Consider the following 18,394-nt stretch of genomic DNA (forward strand, 5'->3'; position numbering starts at 1 on the left):
TCGCCATGTTTATGGAATGACTTCTTGCGTCATCTTGAGATAATAAATAAACAAATCATCACATTTGTGATTTAATGGAAAAACTGACATTATGCACTCCTGTTTTTTTGCCATTTCGTAAATATTGGTAAAGTTTTGCGCAGATGTCCAATGGAAAAGTGACAAGTGACAGGCTCTACTGTGGTATGAAACTCAAAGTTGATGCCACTTTGTCTGTCATGTGGAAAGTTTCCTCTGAGATAAGACTTCAAAGTGGAATGGATTAATACTATTTTACATGTTAGATAAAACACTTCCCATACCTAGAAAACTGGGGAGGATAAATTTCACTCAATGCTTCCAGATTTTATCAGACCTTCTGTTCTGATAAAAAAATAAATAAATTCTGCAGGCAAATCAGGCAATGCTCAGCAAGCCATTTGCATCATTATCGCAATGAGCTGCTGAAAGGTAGGTGAGCTGTTCTCACCTGATGTTGGAGGCTTGGTCGGTGAACTCTGTAGCCACCAGGGAGAAGTATTTACGCATCTTTATCCAGAGGTTGGGTTTGGGGATGCAGCCGTTGTGTGCGTGGATGGCGTGGATACGAGCCATCTCCCTGGCTATGAGTCTGAAAGGAAGCAAACAGAGAAGATGATTATGTCCAGAATCATGACACTTTAAGTCAGAGTTCATAAACTTTGACAACCCAGCACAGAACATGTCACCACCAGGCAGGAGGACCACTGTTGATAATGGGCTCTGGTTTATTTATTTATCTATTGGTTTATTTAATAGGAACCATGCATATTTATGAAGACTGTTGTATAAAAAATACACTTATGTAAATATGCCAGAATTAGTAAAAAATAACTACTTTTCATCGGCAGTCCCTTTTATGATTGGGGTCCTGCTAAGGATGGGTTCAGGGTCTCACTGAACAATCTTTTTTTTCTGCCTGTACAAAAAAATCCTCAATGTAACAGTCAAAGTTCCATTGTTCATGTTTTTTTATTTATTTATAGAAGCCATTACTATCAACACCGACCATCTGTAACTGTACTGCAGCTGCATACTGTGACATTTTTGGACATATTATGAGTTATTTTAGTATTTTTTATTTATTTTGCATATTTTATGGTAGTTTTTTTTATTCTACCCTATTTACCTTTTATATATTTTATTTTATATTTTATCCTTTTATCGTCTATGCTACAAACCGAGACCTGGGTAACTATATTTCATTCTATCATGTACCGCTGATCGAACTGTCATTTGATCAATTCAGTGAGTCTTTTCTATTTACTTTGCTGCTGTCAATTGAACAGGTGTTACAGGGATGACTAGTACCCTGCACAATATTTACAAACTAAATACATCTACAAAAATAATAAATTTCACGCAACAGGCCCGGTTAGACAACGGCTGCCAAATTCAGGATTAAAGTTAAATCCAAAGTTTACAAATGGTTATTATCATGAGGTATTTCCCACTCACATTTGAGTAATTTTCACAGTTTCATTACTCTACAGTTCAGTATGCCAAATGTCATCGTCCCATTGTAGACTGGTGATGCATGTTTAACACTGTGGCGAGAGGTGACCCATTTTGAAAAAAAATATTAGATCATTTGTGCCTCTTTCCACAGATTTGAGACTTTTCCAGTATATCCACTTGGGAGCCTGATTCAGTCAGATGCATCAGACTTCAGTAGGGATGGGAAACGAGAACCGGTTCCCAGTAGCTCAATTACTTGGAATCGTTTGCCTGCCTGCTTAACAGTTCTGCCCATCTATTCCGCCTACGTTGTGCATGCATGATGACATCACACGTATGCTGCATTGTTCTGGTTTAGAACATAGCCAACATGGCGTCGAGGCAGAAACGCTATAAAGCAGGGGTGACAAATTCTGGTCCTTGAGGGCCGGTTTCCTGCATGTTTTAGATATTTCCCTCTTCCATCACACCTTGAAGCTATTACATCATTATCAGGATTCTGCAGAGCTGGATGATGAGCTGATCATTAATTGAACCAGGTGTGCTGGAACAGGGAAAAATCTAAAACATGCAGGATACCGACCGTCGAGGACCGGAGTTTGACACCCCTGCTCTAAAGTATGGCTATATTTCATGCCAAAAGACGACACCAGGGCCACTTGGAACACTTGCAAAGCTTCCATTTCTTCAAAGGAGGGAAATTCTTCCAATGTGCTCAAACATTTGTCCACACAGCATGTGATTCATTTGCACGAATGTCACATGTTTGATACACTACTTAGCCACGCTTGTGAATCTAGTGGCAGAGCAAACGCCAGAATGTCATCTGGGCCTGGTTCTAGGGGGGTGACAAACGTCCTGCCCCCTCAAATAAAAGTTTCCAGAGGAAGGGAATAGGAAAATGAGGTGCACAACAGTGGGAGACATAGAGGAATTAGTAAAGCCCCCCCCATTTGTTATTATTTGTGCATACTGTATATGTAATATTTTCTGTGCACAGATGGACATATGACAGATAGTTAACCTTCTCAGACTCAGCTGTGGGTTTTCTGTCCACATTTGTGGACAAGAGTTTCACAACTTTATACAAAAAAAAGAAAACTGTCCACCACAAAGGACATTCCATAAAAATTTTAAAAACTGCATCTGAAAAAACTGTTGCATCATGATGTTCCCAATATAGGCATTTATTTAATAACAAAACAAAAAAAGCTGGTACTTTGCTGACATTTCCTGGGTCTTACGAGATTAATGCAAACAATGAGAATTGATAAGAGAATCAAGGGATCAGATTGATAAGTAAAATCGATAATGGAACCAGAATCATTAAATTCTTATCAACTCCCATCCCTAGTCTTACGTCTGATATCGTTACTTTACAGCAGCAGAACAAGTTACACAAAGTCAGGCTAAAGTGGACAAACTTAACAGGTAGACTCTAAAGATTCCCTATAAGCAGACACTAATACACTTGTAGGTCTTACTTTAGAAAGGTTAGATTCAGGTTAAGAAAACTCTATGGTGTGTCGTGTTAGAATATCGTCTTAGGCGTGGTGCACCATAGATGTAAAGCAAACATAAACCAGTTTCATATTAACAACCCAAAGGCAAAGCTCCCTGCCAAACATAAATACCATGAATATTAGTGGTTTCTCTGAGTGTGTCCTTGTTTTGTATTTGACGCACAGATCAGTTTGAAGTGACAAACATCTGTGCTGCATCTGCCTCTTCCTGTGCAGTTCTGTCGACCACATGTGTTGGCCTTTGTAGAAACATACAGGACCAGCATTTTGTAAGTGTACAATGACTGCATGAATGAATGGTTTATTTTTAGTTTGTGCATTAATCACCGCACACCGTACAACAACCACAATTAACACAAAAACCAAAAAAGGATTAGGCTCGAAGCAAAAGCTTGTTTTTTGCCTATCCTTTTCACCTGACACATTAAATTAAATGTGTACAGCATTCTTCTTATAACAAAAGAATCAACACCAACAAAAGCACATCTACCATCTCAACGTAATATTCCTGAATGATCTTATACTTGAGGCATGTTTTAAACTTGACATTAGTCGCTTTTCCATCGAACACCTGCGCAAAACTTTACCGATATTAAAAAAAAAAACAGAAGTGCGTAATGTCGGTTTTCCCATTAAATGACAAATGCGATGATTTCTTTATTTATTTATTATCGCAAGGTGACACAAGAAGTCATTCCATAAACATGGCGACAAACGTAAATACGGCGTTGATTTACAGATATATTCATTATTATTATATATTACCCCTCTATCTTGTACTACATTAAAAAATGATTGGGTTTCCCGGTGCGTCCAAACATACCGCGACATGTTTCTTCTTTTTCTTTGCTTGTTGTAATGTACGTCAACATCCGTTTTTTTACTTCACCTGACTCTAGTTGCAAAAAAAGGTCTTTCCATTGCAGTTTTGCGTGATATACCATTTGCGCTACGCCAGAAAAACCACCTCTTGCCAGCGCAAAAACTTTTAATCGAAAAATGAGACTTTTGGCGAAATAGTCGTCTCTCCATTAGGTAAATTTTTATGCGCAAGTTATATTTGTGCAATTTGAGGGTCAATGGAAAAGCGACTAATGGCTGTACTGTGTCCTAACCTCAATAAAATGGGATCCCTGACGTCCTGTGTCCCAAGTGCGTCTCCTTGCATGAACTCGTAGCAGATGCCGTTCTGAAAGGTGCAGTAGAGGCGCGGCGCACACCCATTCGCATGCAGGACCTGAAATGACACAAACATACACAATCCATTTAAGAGACTCTTCAGAGAAACAGCCTCCTGAGGTGCATTCAAAGATCAGAGCCGATTCTCCTCTACCTGAAAGCTTTTGAGCTCGTTGTCTCTGTCCACAATAAGTTCTGTCTTGTTCCCGTATACCCGGACCAGGACTACATCCTCCGGACTGTCGTCAACGTAGCATCCCACCAGCTTGTTAGTGGTCCCATCAGTAAAGAGCTGGAAGAAGAACAGAACAGAGAGGACCTTTAATGCACTATATGGACAAAAGTATTGGGACGCGTTGAATTCAGGTGTCTCTTTTCTAACAGGGTTCTGGGACACAAAACAGTAATGACATTTAAGGAAATATTGATGTTTATAAAATATATGGACCGAAATATTGGGGAATGTCATGGCTACAGCTTGTAAGATGCCCTGTTCATGCTGATTTGAGACATAAACATCAATATTTCTTTAAAGTTTAGTGGCGGATTTTTCTTCCTAAGTGAGGTGTGAAGAAAGTAGATGGTTAGTTGTGGAAGAAAATTATTATTTACAGTCAGAGGGCTATAGATGATTTAGAAATTTAGAGGAAGAACATTTAAAATAATAGTCATGGATAAAAATAAATAAATAAATCAATGTTGAGAGAAGTTAAGTAAAAACCATCTCTGAGGCATTTTGGAAGCAAAGATAACAATTTGAACAAAACTAACCAATGCAATGTAATGATATTTATCACAATACAAAATTTTATTATAGCATGTGTCAGTAGTTGCTTTTCCATTGGACATATGCGCAAAACTTTAGCGACTTTTACTAAATGTTGAAAAAAACAGAAGTGCATAATGTCGGTTTTTCCATTAAATCACAAATGCAATGATTTATTTATTATCGCGAGATGACACGAGAAGTCATTCCATAAACATGTAAATATCACATTGATTTACAGATAAATTTATTGTTATCACATACTACCCCTCTATCCCGTACTAAATTAAAAAATGATTGGGTTTCCTGGTGTGTCCACACATACCACACCATGTTTCTTTTAAAGCTCTTCTTCTTCACTTGTTGTAATGCCCGTCAACATCTGTTTCTTTTTTTTTTTAATTCACGTGACTCTACTAGTGGAAAAAGGTCTTTCCATTGCAGATTTGTGTAACATACCAATTTCACCACACCCGAAAAACCACCTCTTGCCAGCGCTAAAACTTTTCATCAAAAAACAAGGTTTGGTGAAACTGTCATTTTTCCATTGGGCAAGTTATAGTCTATTTGCACAATTTGAAGGTCAATGGAAAAGCGACTATTATTGTTATGTAGCCCAGACCCCTGTTAGAAAAGAAACACCTGAATTCAACATCTCTGATAACTTAACTTTTGTTCCAATAGTGTATCTCTGCTGCTGTCGGATACAAAGGCCTGCACTTCAACTCTATACAGGGAGTGAGAACATCTTCAGCTACTTTTACAAAGCTATCAGCTCTCCTTGAAAGAGACTCAACAATGCAGACTTCATGTAACCCTGAACCACAGTAGATTAGTATATCAGAGAACAATATCCTTAAGGTTGCTCCGTACTGCAACATATTGTGTCTTCTAAGGTCATGGTGTTGATTAGTCCATTATAGAAACACACACTGTTGCTATGCCTTGGCTGAGAAACATGACAGACTGCATTTTCTTAACTAGTCGTAGCTTGCTGCCTTTTAATGTCTTGGTAACATCATCTGAAAGAGTTGAGACAGTTAATAGTCAGTGGCATCTGAGGTGAAGCGCATCTAAGGTGAAGTGCATCTGAGGTGAAGTGCATCTTGTTGGGGAAAAAAATCTTACAAATAAATCTATCATCTTCATCTACCATCAAAAAAAAAAAAAAAAGAATAAAATGAAGCTTTGAACCTGTTCATGAAGTAACCGTTTTCACATCTGCAAGTCTGTTTGTTAATGTCAGTTTTGTTCTACTGTGATGCAAAGAACGGGATGAAACACATAAATGTCATATCAGAGGTTCATTTAAAGGGCTCATATTTATCTAAACTCACTTTTACTAGTCTTTGGTTCATTTATTTGTGTATTTGGACCCTAATAGTTCATACAGTTTGAATTTAAACCCTCCAGGTGCTGCAAAGCTATCTTTATATTTATTTTGGCAAAAACTGAGTGGATTTCTACAACCCGTTGTAATTCCTGCTTAATTTGTTACGTTTTATAACTGGTTACATCACAACATTTGCACATATAAGGTCAAGACTTCTGACGAACATTTCTCCGCATACGACATAACTGTTTATCAACAGCAACGGTTGTAGTAAAAACTAAAAATATGTCCAAACTTCGAGCTGATTACCTAAAATGTTCAGTTGTTGGTTGTGTTAACGAACACAAATGGTTGAACAGGACAGAAAGCACGGTCAACAACCTTGAAGGGGTGGGGCATGAAGTGGCTCACTTGGATTTAAAGGGCCAGCGCTGAAAACAACCTTTCTCGTGTCATTACTCAGAAATAGGGTTAAAGATCTGTGGAGTTGAATTAATGAAGAATTCAGACCCAAGCAGAGCATTTACAGTTTATGTAGACCACAGGGAAATGTTTGAAAATGCATAATTCAATTTTAAAAAGCAAAATATCACTCCTTTAAGTTCCCAGGATCCAACTGCTTTAAGCGCTACCAATCAATAGCAGGGGTGGGAATCAAGAAACGGTTCCGACTCAGAACTGGTTCCAATTGACCAATTCCATCAGAGTTGTACACCTCCAGCGTTATCAATTCTTCTTAACGAGTCTCTCATTTCCCAGAGTGACATTTTCTGGTTTTCCCTACATCATGTCACAGTACATTACATAATTACTTCACCCGCTGACCTACTTCAACCACGAAGAATCATGATGAGCCACTTTTACACACAGATCCCGGAAAAAGGTGAAATGATGATCCCACCTTTTTTCCACCGATTTCCACAGCCAAGCCAAAGGAGTAACAGAGGTGAGACAGGCTGGACTTTTACACCGCCCCTTTGAAAAAAAGCAGCGTACAGTGTGACTTATAACTTGTGCATCGGAAATACCCCGAGCATAGCGGTGCTGCTAACCTCTCCAGAGTCAGCCTGTCTTTCACCATTCCGCAAATGTTTGCAAGGATAGAGTCCTCCGCCCAAAATGACAACCGCTCACGAATCTCGGCATCTCCCCAGTTCCATATCTTTCTGGTTGCGTTGATATATTTGTTTACTGTACACGACCACACAAGTACTGGCAACATGCTCAAGCATTTCGTCGACCGATATGTGCGAAATTGGCAATAAATTCAGTCAAAAAATTTTTTTTGAGTGTTTTGGACAATTTATGATTTAATCGGTTGTTTCTGGCTCTATGAACTGAAGACAATGCTTGATTCCAAAACACTCTGTCTTTACTAAAACTATATGCCATACATGACTGGAGAAACACAATCAGTTAATATTTTACAAGAATCAAGCAGGTGGCATTTAGAATTTTTGTTGAGCAAGAAAGGTCTCTTGGGGAAAACTGAAAACAAATCCTTAAAACACAGCTCTGTTGGTTTCCATATGTATTTGACAATCTCACAACATCACACAACTAAAAAAGTTTGATCTAAGTCTCACAGTCTCTTCAGTCTTTTACATGCTTTAAGTATTACTCATTGATGCACGTGGATCACAGCGGAGGTCTAAAATGATTCATATTGAGGGCGAACATCTACTTATTTCCAGGGTGTTGATGGTGTTGTATCAATGAGTCAACAAACCACGCAAGCACGCCTTCAAAAGTGAAGCACGAGCAGGAAAAAAAAAAAAAAGTGGTATGTTTATGTGTGCCTTAACTATGCGAGGGGATCGCCAGCATCCCGGTCCATCAGGTCAGTCTATGGAGCAGCAGAAAACACACTGACAGTATACAACCCGCCTGTATCTCCCCCGATCCAGACGCCCACTCATACATATCTGACATTCCACACGTGGCTGACCACAAAGATGGGCGAGCAGGCATCCCTGTTATGACCGTACGTACACAAGCGCGCACGCCTTTGCTACCACATGACTGATCCCTTCTACTTGTCACACAATACGCCGCTAAGACCGGCTATCAATACATTGACAGACAGCGATAAGCTTGTACCCAGACAGAGGTAAACATTCAGCCATATGCAGCCCCGTGTGAAAAACAATGACGGTGGCATCTTTTTTTTTTTTTTTTTAACGATAGACGGCTCTGCGTCTGGTGGTTGAACACCCGGGGTTTTCTGTGGCAGAGGTGAAACGTTCTGTTAAGAGCATGAGAAAGTTGTAAGAGGAGCTGTGGGCCTGTTGCTGTTGCCGCACACTGCTGTTTTCAGGAACTCTGTGTGAGAAGTGGGATGTTTGGAAGTAGACGGTGTGTGCTTACAGTAAAAGTCTTCCTGTGCAGGTGGCTTGGCTTAATCAGGTGTTTCTGTCAACAGCGCTGCCCGGGCGCTCCTCGCCACATTCAGCGCTTCCTGCTGCCATCAAAACAACGGCGCTGCTGCTGAAGAACGGTTACCACAACACGACCACATGACGCTTTACTCTACTCTATTCTCTCGTTGCTCACTATCTCACGGTGTTTTTTTTAGACAGCACAAACTTTAGACTGGTTTTGAAGGACTTTTCAAGAACAATTTGAATTTAAAAAAATTATTTATATATACACACAGTTTTATTGCACCTTCAGATTTGTTGGGTTTTTTTGCATGGTTGAAATGATCGTACATATTCAGGGTTTCTACTGGTATCAGCAAATCTAATTTAATGCCTTTTTTAATGCAACTTTAAACAAATTCAATGTGCATGTCCATCTGCAGATACAGTTTTATATACAGTTTTATGACGGTTTGCCATTGACAGGCTTTAACCAGGTTCTGAATAGTTCCCCCTCCAATCACTTATGCTGAAACTTGCATTTTCCCATTTTTCCGACATTTGCAAATATTCCCCCCCGCTCTTTCACCACAGCATGAGCACGCTCACAGCACGTTGCATTCCAAGCATCCGATCTTGTGACTTTGTGCATTGGCCATAAACAATAGCCAATTAAAGGGTTCCGCCTGTCAATCATCACACTATACTTCCGATAGAATTGTTGAAGGTTTATATAATCAAAATAAATGAAGAATAACAATGCTTTTTTCCATCAAGTGTATTTAATTTTTTAATTCCTCTGGACATCAAATTTAATGCTTTTTAATGTAATTTAAAGCCTTAATTTTCACAAAATATATTTAATGATTTTTAATGACCTGCAGAAACCATGATATTTATTTCTCATTCTCTTTTCTTCATATACAACAAGAAAAGATAGGAAATATGTACACAGCTGTAAAAATATTTAACTAAATTTGTTCTGAAGGTTAAAATCACTTATTACTGTGACCCTTGACCCCATAACAAGGAGCAGCACAAACACTAAGGCTGCGTTCAGGCTGCAGGCAAATGTGGTCTAAATCTGATTTTTTTTTGCCCATATGTGACCTGTATCTGATCTATTAAAGACAGTTTGAACAGCACACATTCGATTTTTTTCAATCCAACACAGGCCACTTTCATATGTGGTCCTAAATCCAATACATATCTGATATTTTGCAATGCAACTTCAGTCTCAATAGCCAGGTCGCATTTATCCAACCTTTATGTCACTGAAATGCAACAAACGTCACAATTCTGCGTCCCAGGAGTGTTACTTCCGTAAACGCAGTACGTGTCTGCGTGGTCACGTATTATGTCAGGACCTCTTTTGTGCATTGCAGGTCACTTCAGGGTCGCATTCAGTTCACACTCAAAACTGATAGAAGTCACATTTAATGTGTAAAATCGGATCTCACCAAAAAATCCAAATTGTGCTTTAAGACCTGCTGTCTGAACGTAGCCTTAGAAACATCTGACGTGTTGAATCAAACCTGGTATAAAACAACAGAAAATTAATACAATAAATCTCATACTGTCTGAACTAAAGGGTTAAAGACATGTTAACTGCAAAGTGAGATCACACTAAATAGTTCCACTTTGGTTTCTAGAAGCTGTTTTTTCCCAGAAACCTTTGTTTTTACTACTGTTCATACTTCACATATATCCAGATTGGATCTAAATACAGAGACTGTGGTCAGCGGAACTTAACTAAACCTGCGACAGTATTGAATATAGGTGTCATTTGGACAGAGTTGCGTAAATCTACATTTTGCCAAAAGCTAAATATACAAGTATAATTTAAAATGAAATACCAGGATCCAACTTCAGATGACTTAAAGATTTATAATCATAAATTAACCAGTAGTGGATTTTTAAAGGCTGATTAATAAGCCTATATCAACACTATTAAAAACATGACCTTTGTCGCGTATGTTTGCTTAGTAAAGGGTCGTTTCTGATACAACATCTGCAACAATGTGGGACAATTTATTCTGAATGTGATAGCAGCTCACTGTCTCTATCCAGTCATCTTATGAACAGCAGGACAGGAGCATATCTGTAATATATCAGCATGACCTTTATCCAGTCTGCTCTGCATTTAAAGTCAGCAGAAACATACACAACCATTGAAATAAATCAATACATCTCAGATATAGATAGGTGTAAGTGCTATCAGATTGAAAATACTGTTTATTTGGTTGCTATCTTTTATTGTGACCACATGTTGTCATTACATATCTTATGGTACTGACTAACTACATCTATGTATAGAATTTAAATACCAACATACTCAGCTGGAAGAGAACAACACAAAATGGACATGTAGATGATTTGAGGCTGTGGAGTATTGAAACGAGGCATTTAGTATTAGCTCGCACAGACGTATTCTACTACAACAGAGTCTCTGGTCCCTCTGTGCTGGACTAAATGAAGCAACGTGATATCATGAAATCACATAAATATACACGTTACTTTTAATTGCCATTAGCTGGTGTGTTATCTGAACGTTGTAAGCTTTCAGCGGGTATGTTCACGCTAGGGATGTAAAGATAGGAAAATTTCATATCACGGTTATTGTAATTAAAATTATCACGGTTATCATTATTATTATTATTGTTATTATTATTATTATTATTATTATTATTATTATTATAATTATTATTTTTACAGTATTATTGAAATGTGCTCAAAATGTTCAAAAAGTACTTATACACACACTACAATAATTTAACCACGGTGTATTTTGGAATAAATAAATTAAAAAAAATAATATAATAGGGACAATGTACTTTCTGTTGCAGAAACATTCAAATACTAACATGTAAACATCAAACATACAAATGTGCATTAAAGATGACACCTTATGGCCATTGTTTGACCAGTTTCCATATCAAGTTTGAGTTGTTTAGTTTCTTTTTCATATATAGATAAATAGATAGATAGTCTCTCTCTCTCTCTTTGTGTGCTTGGACCGGGGGTGTCTCTCTCTCTCTCTCTTTGTCGTTCAAAGTGTAGTAATCAAACACGGTTATCATGATAATTAGAATTTAAACGGTAATATTAACCGTCGGGAATTTTACCACGGTTTATCGTTATACCGGTAATCGTTACATCCCTAGTTCATGCCACGTCAAATACCACACACTGAGGGTTAGGGTTATGTAAACCGGACATCTTGGCGTAAATTAAAATGCAATCAAATGGCGTTGAATAACACGCAAAAGGATGAAAATGCGTATGTATAGCACGCCAAATGCCATAAGAACTGGTGTGACATACAATACAAATTCATGAGCTCAGTCTCAAATTAAGATATTTTGAGGTGAGAATCTCGACCCATTGTTTGAATCACAGTTTTTTCCACCTCTGATAAAATATAGATGAGTTACAACTAAAGTCAAACAACTTTTCCTCTAGTTTTCTCTGGTTTCTAGATCTGTGTACGATGGCTTTTTCTTCTTGTTATCTGACAATGCACATTATTATAGCTAATATTAATTCTGTCTACACGAAGTTAACATTTCATACAACAATACATTAATCAATTTCCTTCATCTGCTGTTTATTTTCATATCCAACTAATCCTGTAAAGTCCTGTGAGGCAACCTTGTTGTGATATAGAGGTCTGCGAATAAAATTTAATTGAACTGAATTGAAGTAACATGAGCCTACATTTCACTGTGACAGCTGCAGTGTTTCCATTAATTTCCTTGACCCTACTGGACCTGTTTACCCCACCTTTTAAGACTTTTATGATAAATAAGAAATGTTTTTAACACTGTAACATAACTTACACATCTGTGTAAATTAGACTAAGTACACATCAGAGACAGACTTACAGCAACTCTTAATTAGTATGTCTTCAGCAGCTGCAAAAACCCACAGTTAAGACCAATAACGTAATTATGCTGCACTTTAGCTATTTAATTTATGTCAGCTATATCAGTCATATCAGCACTTTTATTTACATTTTAATGACATTATCTGTACACTGTGATGGACTGGTGACACGTTCAGGGTCTACAACGGCTTTGCCTGATTGGAGCTGGGATAGGCTCCAACGCCTCCATGACCCTCATGAGGACTAAGGAAACAATTAAAGATCTGTACAATAAAAAAAAATAAAAATAAAAATTTGACTGACAGTTTAAGATCAATCCCAAGCCAAAATTGCCAGAACTTGTCCAAAACTATGAAAAAAAATCAACATGCTATCATGACTAGCATAAATATATCACTCAGATACATCACTTTTAATTAGCATGTTATCTGTATGCATTATAAGCTTTCCATGTGTATGTTCACACTGTTGTTAGACCCCTGTCCAAGCTGAATTAATGCATCAAATACCATGCACTGAGAGTTAGGGGTTAAGGTTATGTGAACTGAAGATCGTGATGTAAATAGACGTGTGAATAACACGTAAAAGGTCAAAAATGCGTACATATAGCACGCCAAATACCATCAGAACTGGCGTGACATACAACGCCATTTCTAGAGATCAGTCTGGGAAAAAAATTTAGCTTTTAAAAGTGGTTGTATTTAGTGTGACATAGACAATATGAGATTTATTGCATTCATTTTCTGATGTTTTATACCAGGTTTCATTCAACACATGTCAGACATTTCTAATTGCTTGTGCTTCGTCATGTTATGGGATCAAGGGTCACACTAAATAGTCACTGTAACCATGGGAACAATTTTAGTTAATTTTTTTGCATGTCTTTTAAGGCTATGCATATACAGTCATGGAAAAAATTATTAGAACTATCAAAAGTCATCAAAAACAATGGTTATGCAATCAAGTCCTCACTCCTGTGTGTATCATGTGACTAAAACAGACAGAAAAGAAAACATGGAATGAATAAAAGCACTGTTTTTGTGTCAGTACAATGCCATAGATATTGATGGAAGAACTGAAGTGATTTTGGTTATCAAGAAAACATGGAAAATGGATAGATATGAGCTCTTAAATTAAACTCTTGTGAGCTTTTTTTGTTGTTATCATTATATTTGTCCAAACAAATGCACCTTTAGTTGGACCAGGCATAAAAAAGAACAAGAAATTGAAGAAAACATCGGGTGGTCTAATAATTTTTTTCTGCAACTGTATTTCCTGTATGTTGTTGTTTGTTGAATCTGACTAAATGAGAATGAGAAATAAATATGTATGCTCATTTCAACCCTGGAAAACCAACAAATCTGAAGGTGGTCTAAGACATTTGCGGAGTTCTATATACACTACAAGCAAAAAGTTAAGGATATTTTTAATTTTTGAGCTATTTTTTTTTTTCAGTTGGGATTCTTGCACGGCGCTTTTTAATTTGTTGTGTGTTTGTGTGAATTGAAACACATTTTTTTATTGACCAGACATAATTTTATTTACAAATGGCACAAATGAGACAAAAAAAGACAAAAAAAAAAGAAATATCCTTAACTTTTTGTTTGTCGTGTATATTGAATTCCAGTCTTTTTCAGAACCTGCAGACATTCTGTTTTAGGTTCATAAATACACTACTTACTGTACAGCCCCAAACACTGTTTTTTTGACAAAAGACCATCTGAGGGACAAAGCCTGTTTGGGTGGTGGTCATTGAGAAAAGCCCTGCTGCACAGAGTGATGTAAACACTGTCACGTTCTCAGCTGCAGGTGTGGGAGTGGGTGTGTGTTAGTGGGTGGGATCCAGGGAGATTAACAGCAGGATGTAAACACACGGTTACAATCGCTGTATCCAAACTACACGGTTAAACAGTAAGAGCAGTAAATGGTGCTATGGTGTCTGCTATCAGAGCCGACCCAAACGCGTTGACCTGGCCATGACATGAGTCACCTGATCCTTATGCGAGGAATAAATTATGCATTTTCCTTTCCCTGACAAACTCAATCTCCAAACTTGAGTGTGAAAAAGGCATACAATCATACAAGAGGTTGGAAAACAAGTCCTATCTGTGTGGTTGAACAAGTATTTTGTGTTGTAGTGAAGGCTCCTTCTGTTAGTTTCAAATTGGTGGAAATGAATGGATATGACATCAGGATAAATCAATTGTCATACTCATCGGGAGTGATTATTACACACATTGTTTCCTGAATTTATTTGTGTAGCCTGTCAGTGTCCAGCCTGACATCATGTTACATGTTTATTTGTGACCTGTACAACATGTATGTTAATTGTAATGTTTTATTTTTGATCATGCGGTTCAAGTTGTTTCATTAGCTCATGATTCACTTTTTAGTTTGGATTTGGGAGCACAACTGCTTATATCCCAACTGTTATGACTTTAATCACAAGACTTTATTATTATGGATGAAAACAGTGCTGGTGCAGTAACACAGGTCCAGTGATGTTGTACACCATGTTCTAAATCTGTTTAAATCACAAACTTAATAATTATCCATACAATAAAAATCTCATGAAAATTAAACTAACCAAACAAATATTTTACAAAATACATATGCATACATATACATGCCTTCTTTTGTGCAAAACGCATAACTGAGCTGGACCCTAAACTAGCAGCTTCTGATACCAAGAGAGCCACTTCTGTAATGAAGAAAACCCAACTCAGTGAGAGAAGTGAAGTTAATGGTAACATTACTGTAGTTAAACTAAGTACCTGTAGTCAGTACCTGATGGTTAGTTTACAGTAAAAAAGCAGCTGGTTGACAGCTGGAAAACAAATCCACTAACATTAATAATAGTCTTTTGACAAATATAAAATGTTACTGGACAAATTAATTAAGCAGACAGGTACTCTGTGTTCGGCTGTACTTATTACAATGACAGAATCTGGTCCGTGCTGACTTTAAGTCCTCTAGGATTCTAATGAACACTCAAAAGAAATGTCCATATTCTCTCAGAGTGAAAAATAACTTCAGTAACAGGGACACTACTGCTGTCTGTTACTATGCCTGTGTATACATTCAGTACAAGTGTGTTTTTCCTTACTATTGTACTAACAAAAAACAGGTTGTATCTTACTCTGAGAGAAACACTGGTACCAAATTGTACTGCTGTCAGTTTGACACATGGCTGGATTATGAGGATAGGAAAAAAAGTTATTTAATCCACTAGCTAGGTTTCATTTCATCTGTCATGAGAATCAAGCAAGTAGGTTCAAATTGCTCAAACAGTATGATAACTAGTTACAGATTGAAACTAAACTGATCTTTTGAGCATAATGAAAATAAATAAACGTCTTTCAACTGATAATAGTTCTTAGGGGATAAAACCTTATTTAATCCTTAAAGACCTCAAACTGATTATGTGAGGAAGGAGTTAAAAAAAAAAAAAAAAAAAAAAAACAATAAATGTAGAAGTCAAAGTGGTGTGTCACCATTTACTATAATAACTTCTTTGTCAGTAAAAAAAACAGGCATTTTCCTATAATTAACTTACTGATCATGTAGATGTTCATAAAAGCTCAGAGTAAATTCAAAAGTTTATAATAACTGTTCATTATATATGCTCATTATTGTGTCCCTAAATATCATATCTGATACCACTGAAAAGCTGAAACTGCATTTTATTTGAATTACTTTAATGTATGGATAGGTTTAGTGGTTGAAAAGTCATTAATCTGTTGATACTTTTTGGTTGTTGACAAACCAGAAAGTGGAGTGTATAATAGCAGGCTGCTCATGCATACATTTAGGACTGAGGAAAGATATTCCAAACAGCTTTCCTCGAAACCGTTAATGAGTATGGTGCAATTAAAAAAAAAACCTGGTTCCCTTGTGAGAACTGAAGTGCACACACTCTCATTCATCAGCCTGTGTATATTAAGCAAACAAAACAATCTCATTTAAGTATACACACCACACAGGAGAGCAAAGGGACATGAGGACGTACAGAGACCTGGGGCTAGATATTAATGAAGAACAGTCTGAGTTCAACCTGCTCAAGTACAGTGTTTACATGGTGACTTGTGTTCACAGGGGTGTTTCTCTACCAAACAGCCCATCACGTCAGCACCAGCTGGCCACTGACACCAAGATGACAGCGTGGCTTAGCTTCCATACTATATTGGATGTCACTATAGTAACACGTTTAACTTTTGAACATGCTATAAAGCTAAAAGGAAGGAAACATTAAATAGGTGACGCTACTTTGCTAGCTAAAGTAGAGTTAGGCTGTGAGCGTCTTGCTAGCATGTCACTTAAGCTACACACATCGACATTAAAACTCCGCTTAGAACGTCAAGCTGATATACTATATTAAAATGTCGAATATAATTGATTTTTTGTTGTATTCCAGGTCCAAAGTTAATGTTTTCCCGGTTCTCCCCATGTTTGACTGAAGTGACCGGTGATGCTGCAGAGCTGTCAATCTTAGCCTAGCCTAGCCTAGCATACGGCTAGCTTAGCGGCTAACGTTACCTTCGTCTTGACATGGCTTGTGTCCCACGCCGGTCGCAGTTCTTTGATAAGCTTCATAGCCCCCTCCGTCACGTTGTGTTCGTCCACGAAAATGGGGATTTTTCTAATAACCGGTGACCCCACGGGCACATGTATCTGCGTCTCCATAATGCAGCAGTTTATCTCTAAGGTTAATCTCCGAGCCCTTCACGGATATTTCGAGAAATTGCAACATACAAGAGTCGCCTGGTTCTAAAAGAGGCTAACGTGAGTGTGTTTTTAGTGAATTAATAGAAGGCGTGAGTTTAAGATGAGGTTAAAGCGGTTCCAGTGATGAGAGCAGTGAGGATGGACGCATCAGAGTGCCGGCTATGGATGCTCGTCGCCGGTTTTCTTGGAGCTCCAGCCAACGGTACCATTTCCTCCTACTTGGCTCCGCCCCCTCGGGATCATCCGATTGTGCCGCCGGTTGAGACGCACCACAAACGAGCCGCGCCCCTTTCCCCGATTTTCCCCGACTAGATCCGAAGTTAACCGAATGACACAACCTGAAATAATAATAATAATAATAATAATAATAATAATAATAATAATAATAATAATAATAATAATAATAATAATAATAGTAATAATAATAACCATCTGGTATCCTGTCCAGCAAGGCCCTTAGTAAGCACCAAGTGTGCCTTTTTGGCACACTTGTGGAATAATGTCAAAAAAAATTTCATACAGTTTGTTTTTTAATTCTTTTACACTTTTTTCTATTTCATCAACTTGAGCCGTAAATAAAAATACCAAATACTCAATAACTGTCACAATATTTTAACCCTTTAAATGCCGTGTTTGTAATGTAAACAAACCATTTTTTTTAATGCCAAAAAAAAAAAAAAAAAAATTCAGTATACTACATAAAAAGTGGATCACATATTATTTGATTTTCATCCTGGCATATGTCAATGATTAACTCCAACATTGGTTAATTTGCATTATTAGTTTTGGCGCTAGGTCAAATGTTCAAAAATATCTGTCACCAAGTGTGCATAAAACGCACACCTATAAATCAAACTATCAAATATTATATATTGATTTATTTTTCTGCACTAATTTGATTTTATTTTTGTAAATCAAGGTCAGCCCTAATCATACAGATCAAATGGAAGAAATAGTGCATTTTAGGCACACTTGGCAGATAGATACTAGTCTTGTAATTTTCATTTGTTTACAATGTGCACATTTTAGTTGGTGGCCAGAATTTTAAAGATCATGCAAAAATGAACAACTTTTGAATTCTAACCTTATTTCAATTGTGAAAAATAATATAAAGTTTTTTAAAACTAAGTGCAAAGTGTGCCTAAA

The 18,394-nt window shown here is 37.3% G+C and overlaps 1 protein-coding gene across 1 annotated transcript in view; it reads right to left on the reverse strand.

The window, feature by feature from the left end:
* The window catches only part of LOC115419690 (ethanolamine kinase 1-like), a 30,006-nt gene extending 12,556 nt beyond the window's left edge, over window positions 1-17,450 (reverse strand). Inside the window, exons 1-4 of the mRNA XM_030134636.1 lie at window positions 17,060-17,450; window positions 4,333-4,470; window positions 4,115-4,236; window positions 470-610 (exon numbers count right to left, since the gene is read on the reverse strand). Of these exons, the coding sequence (XP_029990496.1) occupies window positions 470-610; window positions 4,115-4,236; window positions 4,333-4,470; window positions 17,060-17,206 (548 nt within the window). The 5' untranslated portion in view covers window positions 17,207-17,450. The remainder of the gene's footprint in view (window positions 1-469; window positions 611-4,114; window positions 4,237-4,332; window positions 4,471-17,059) is intronic.
* Window positions 17,451-18,394: the final 944 nt, after the last annotated feature.

The sequence above is a fragment of the Sphaeramia orbicularis genome, chromosome 5, assembly GCF_902148855.1.
Source record: "Sphaeramia orbicularis chromosome 5, fSphaOr1.1, whole genome shotgun sequence".
Taxonomy (NCBI): Eukaryota; Metazoa; Chordata; class Actinopteri; order Kurtiformes; family Apogonidae; genus Sphaeramia; species Sphaeramia orbicularis.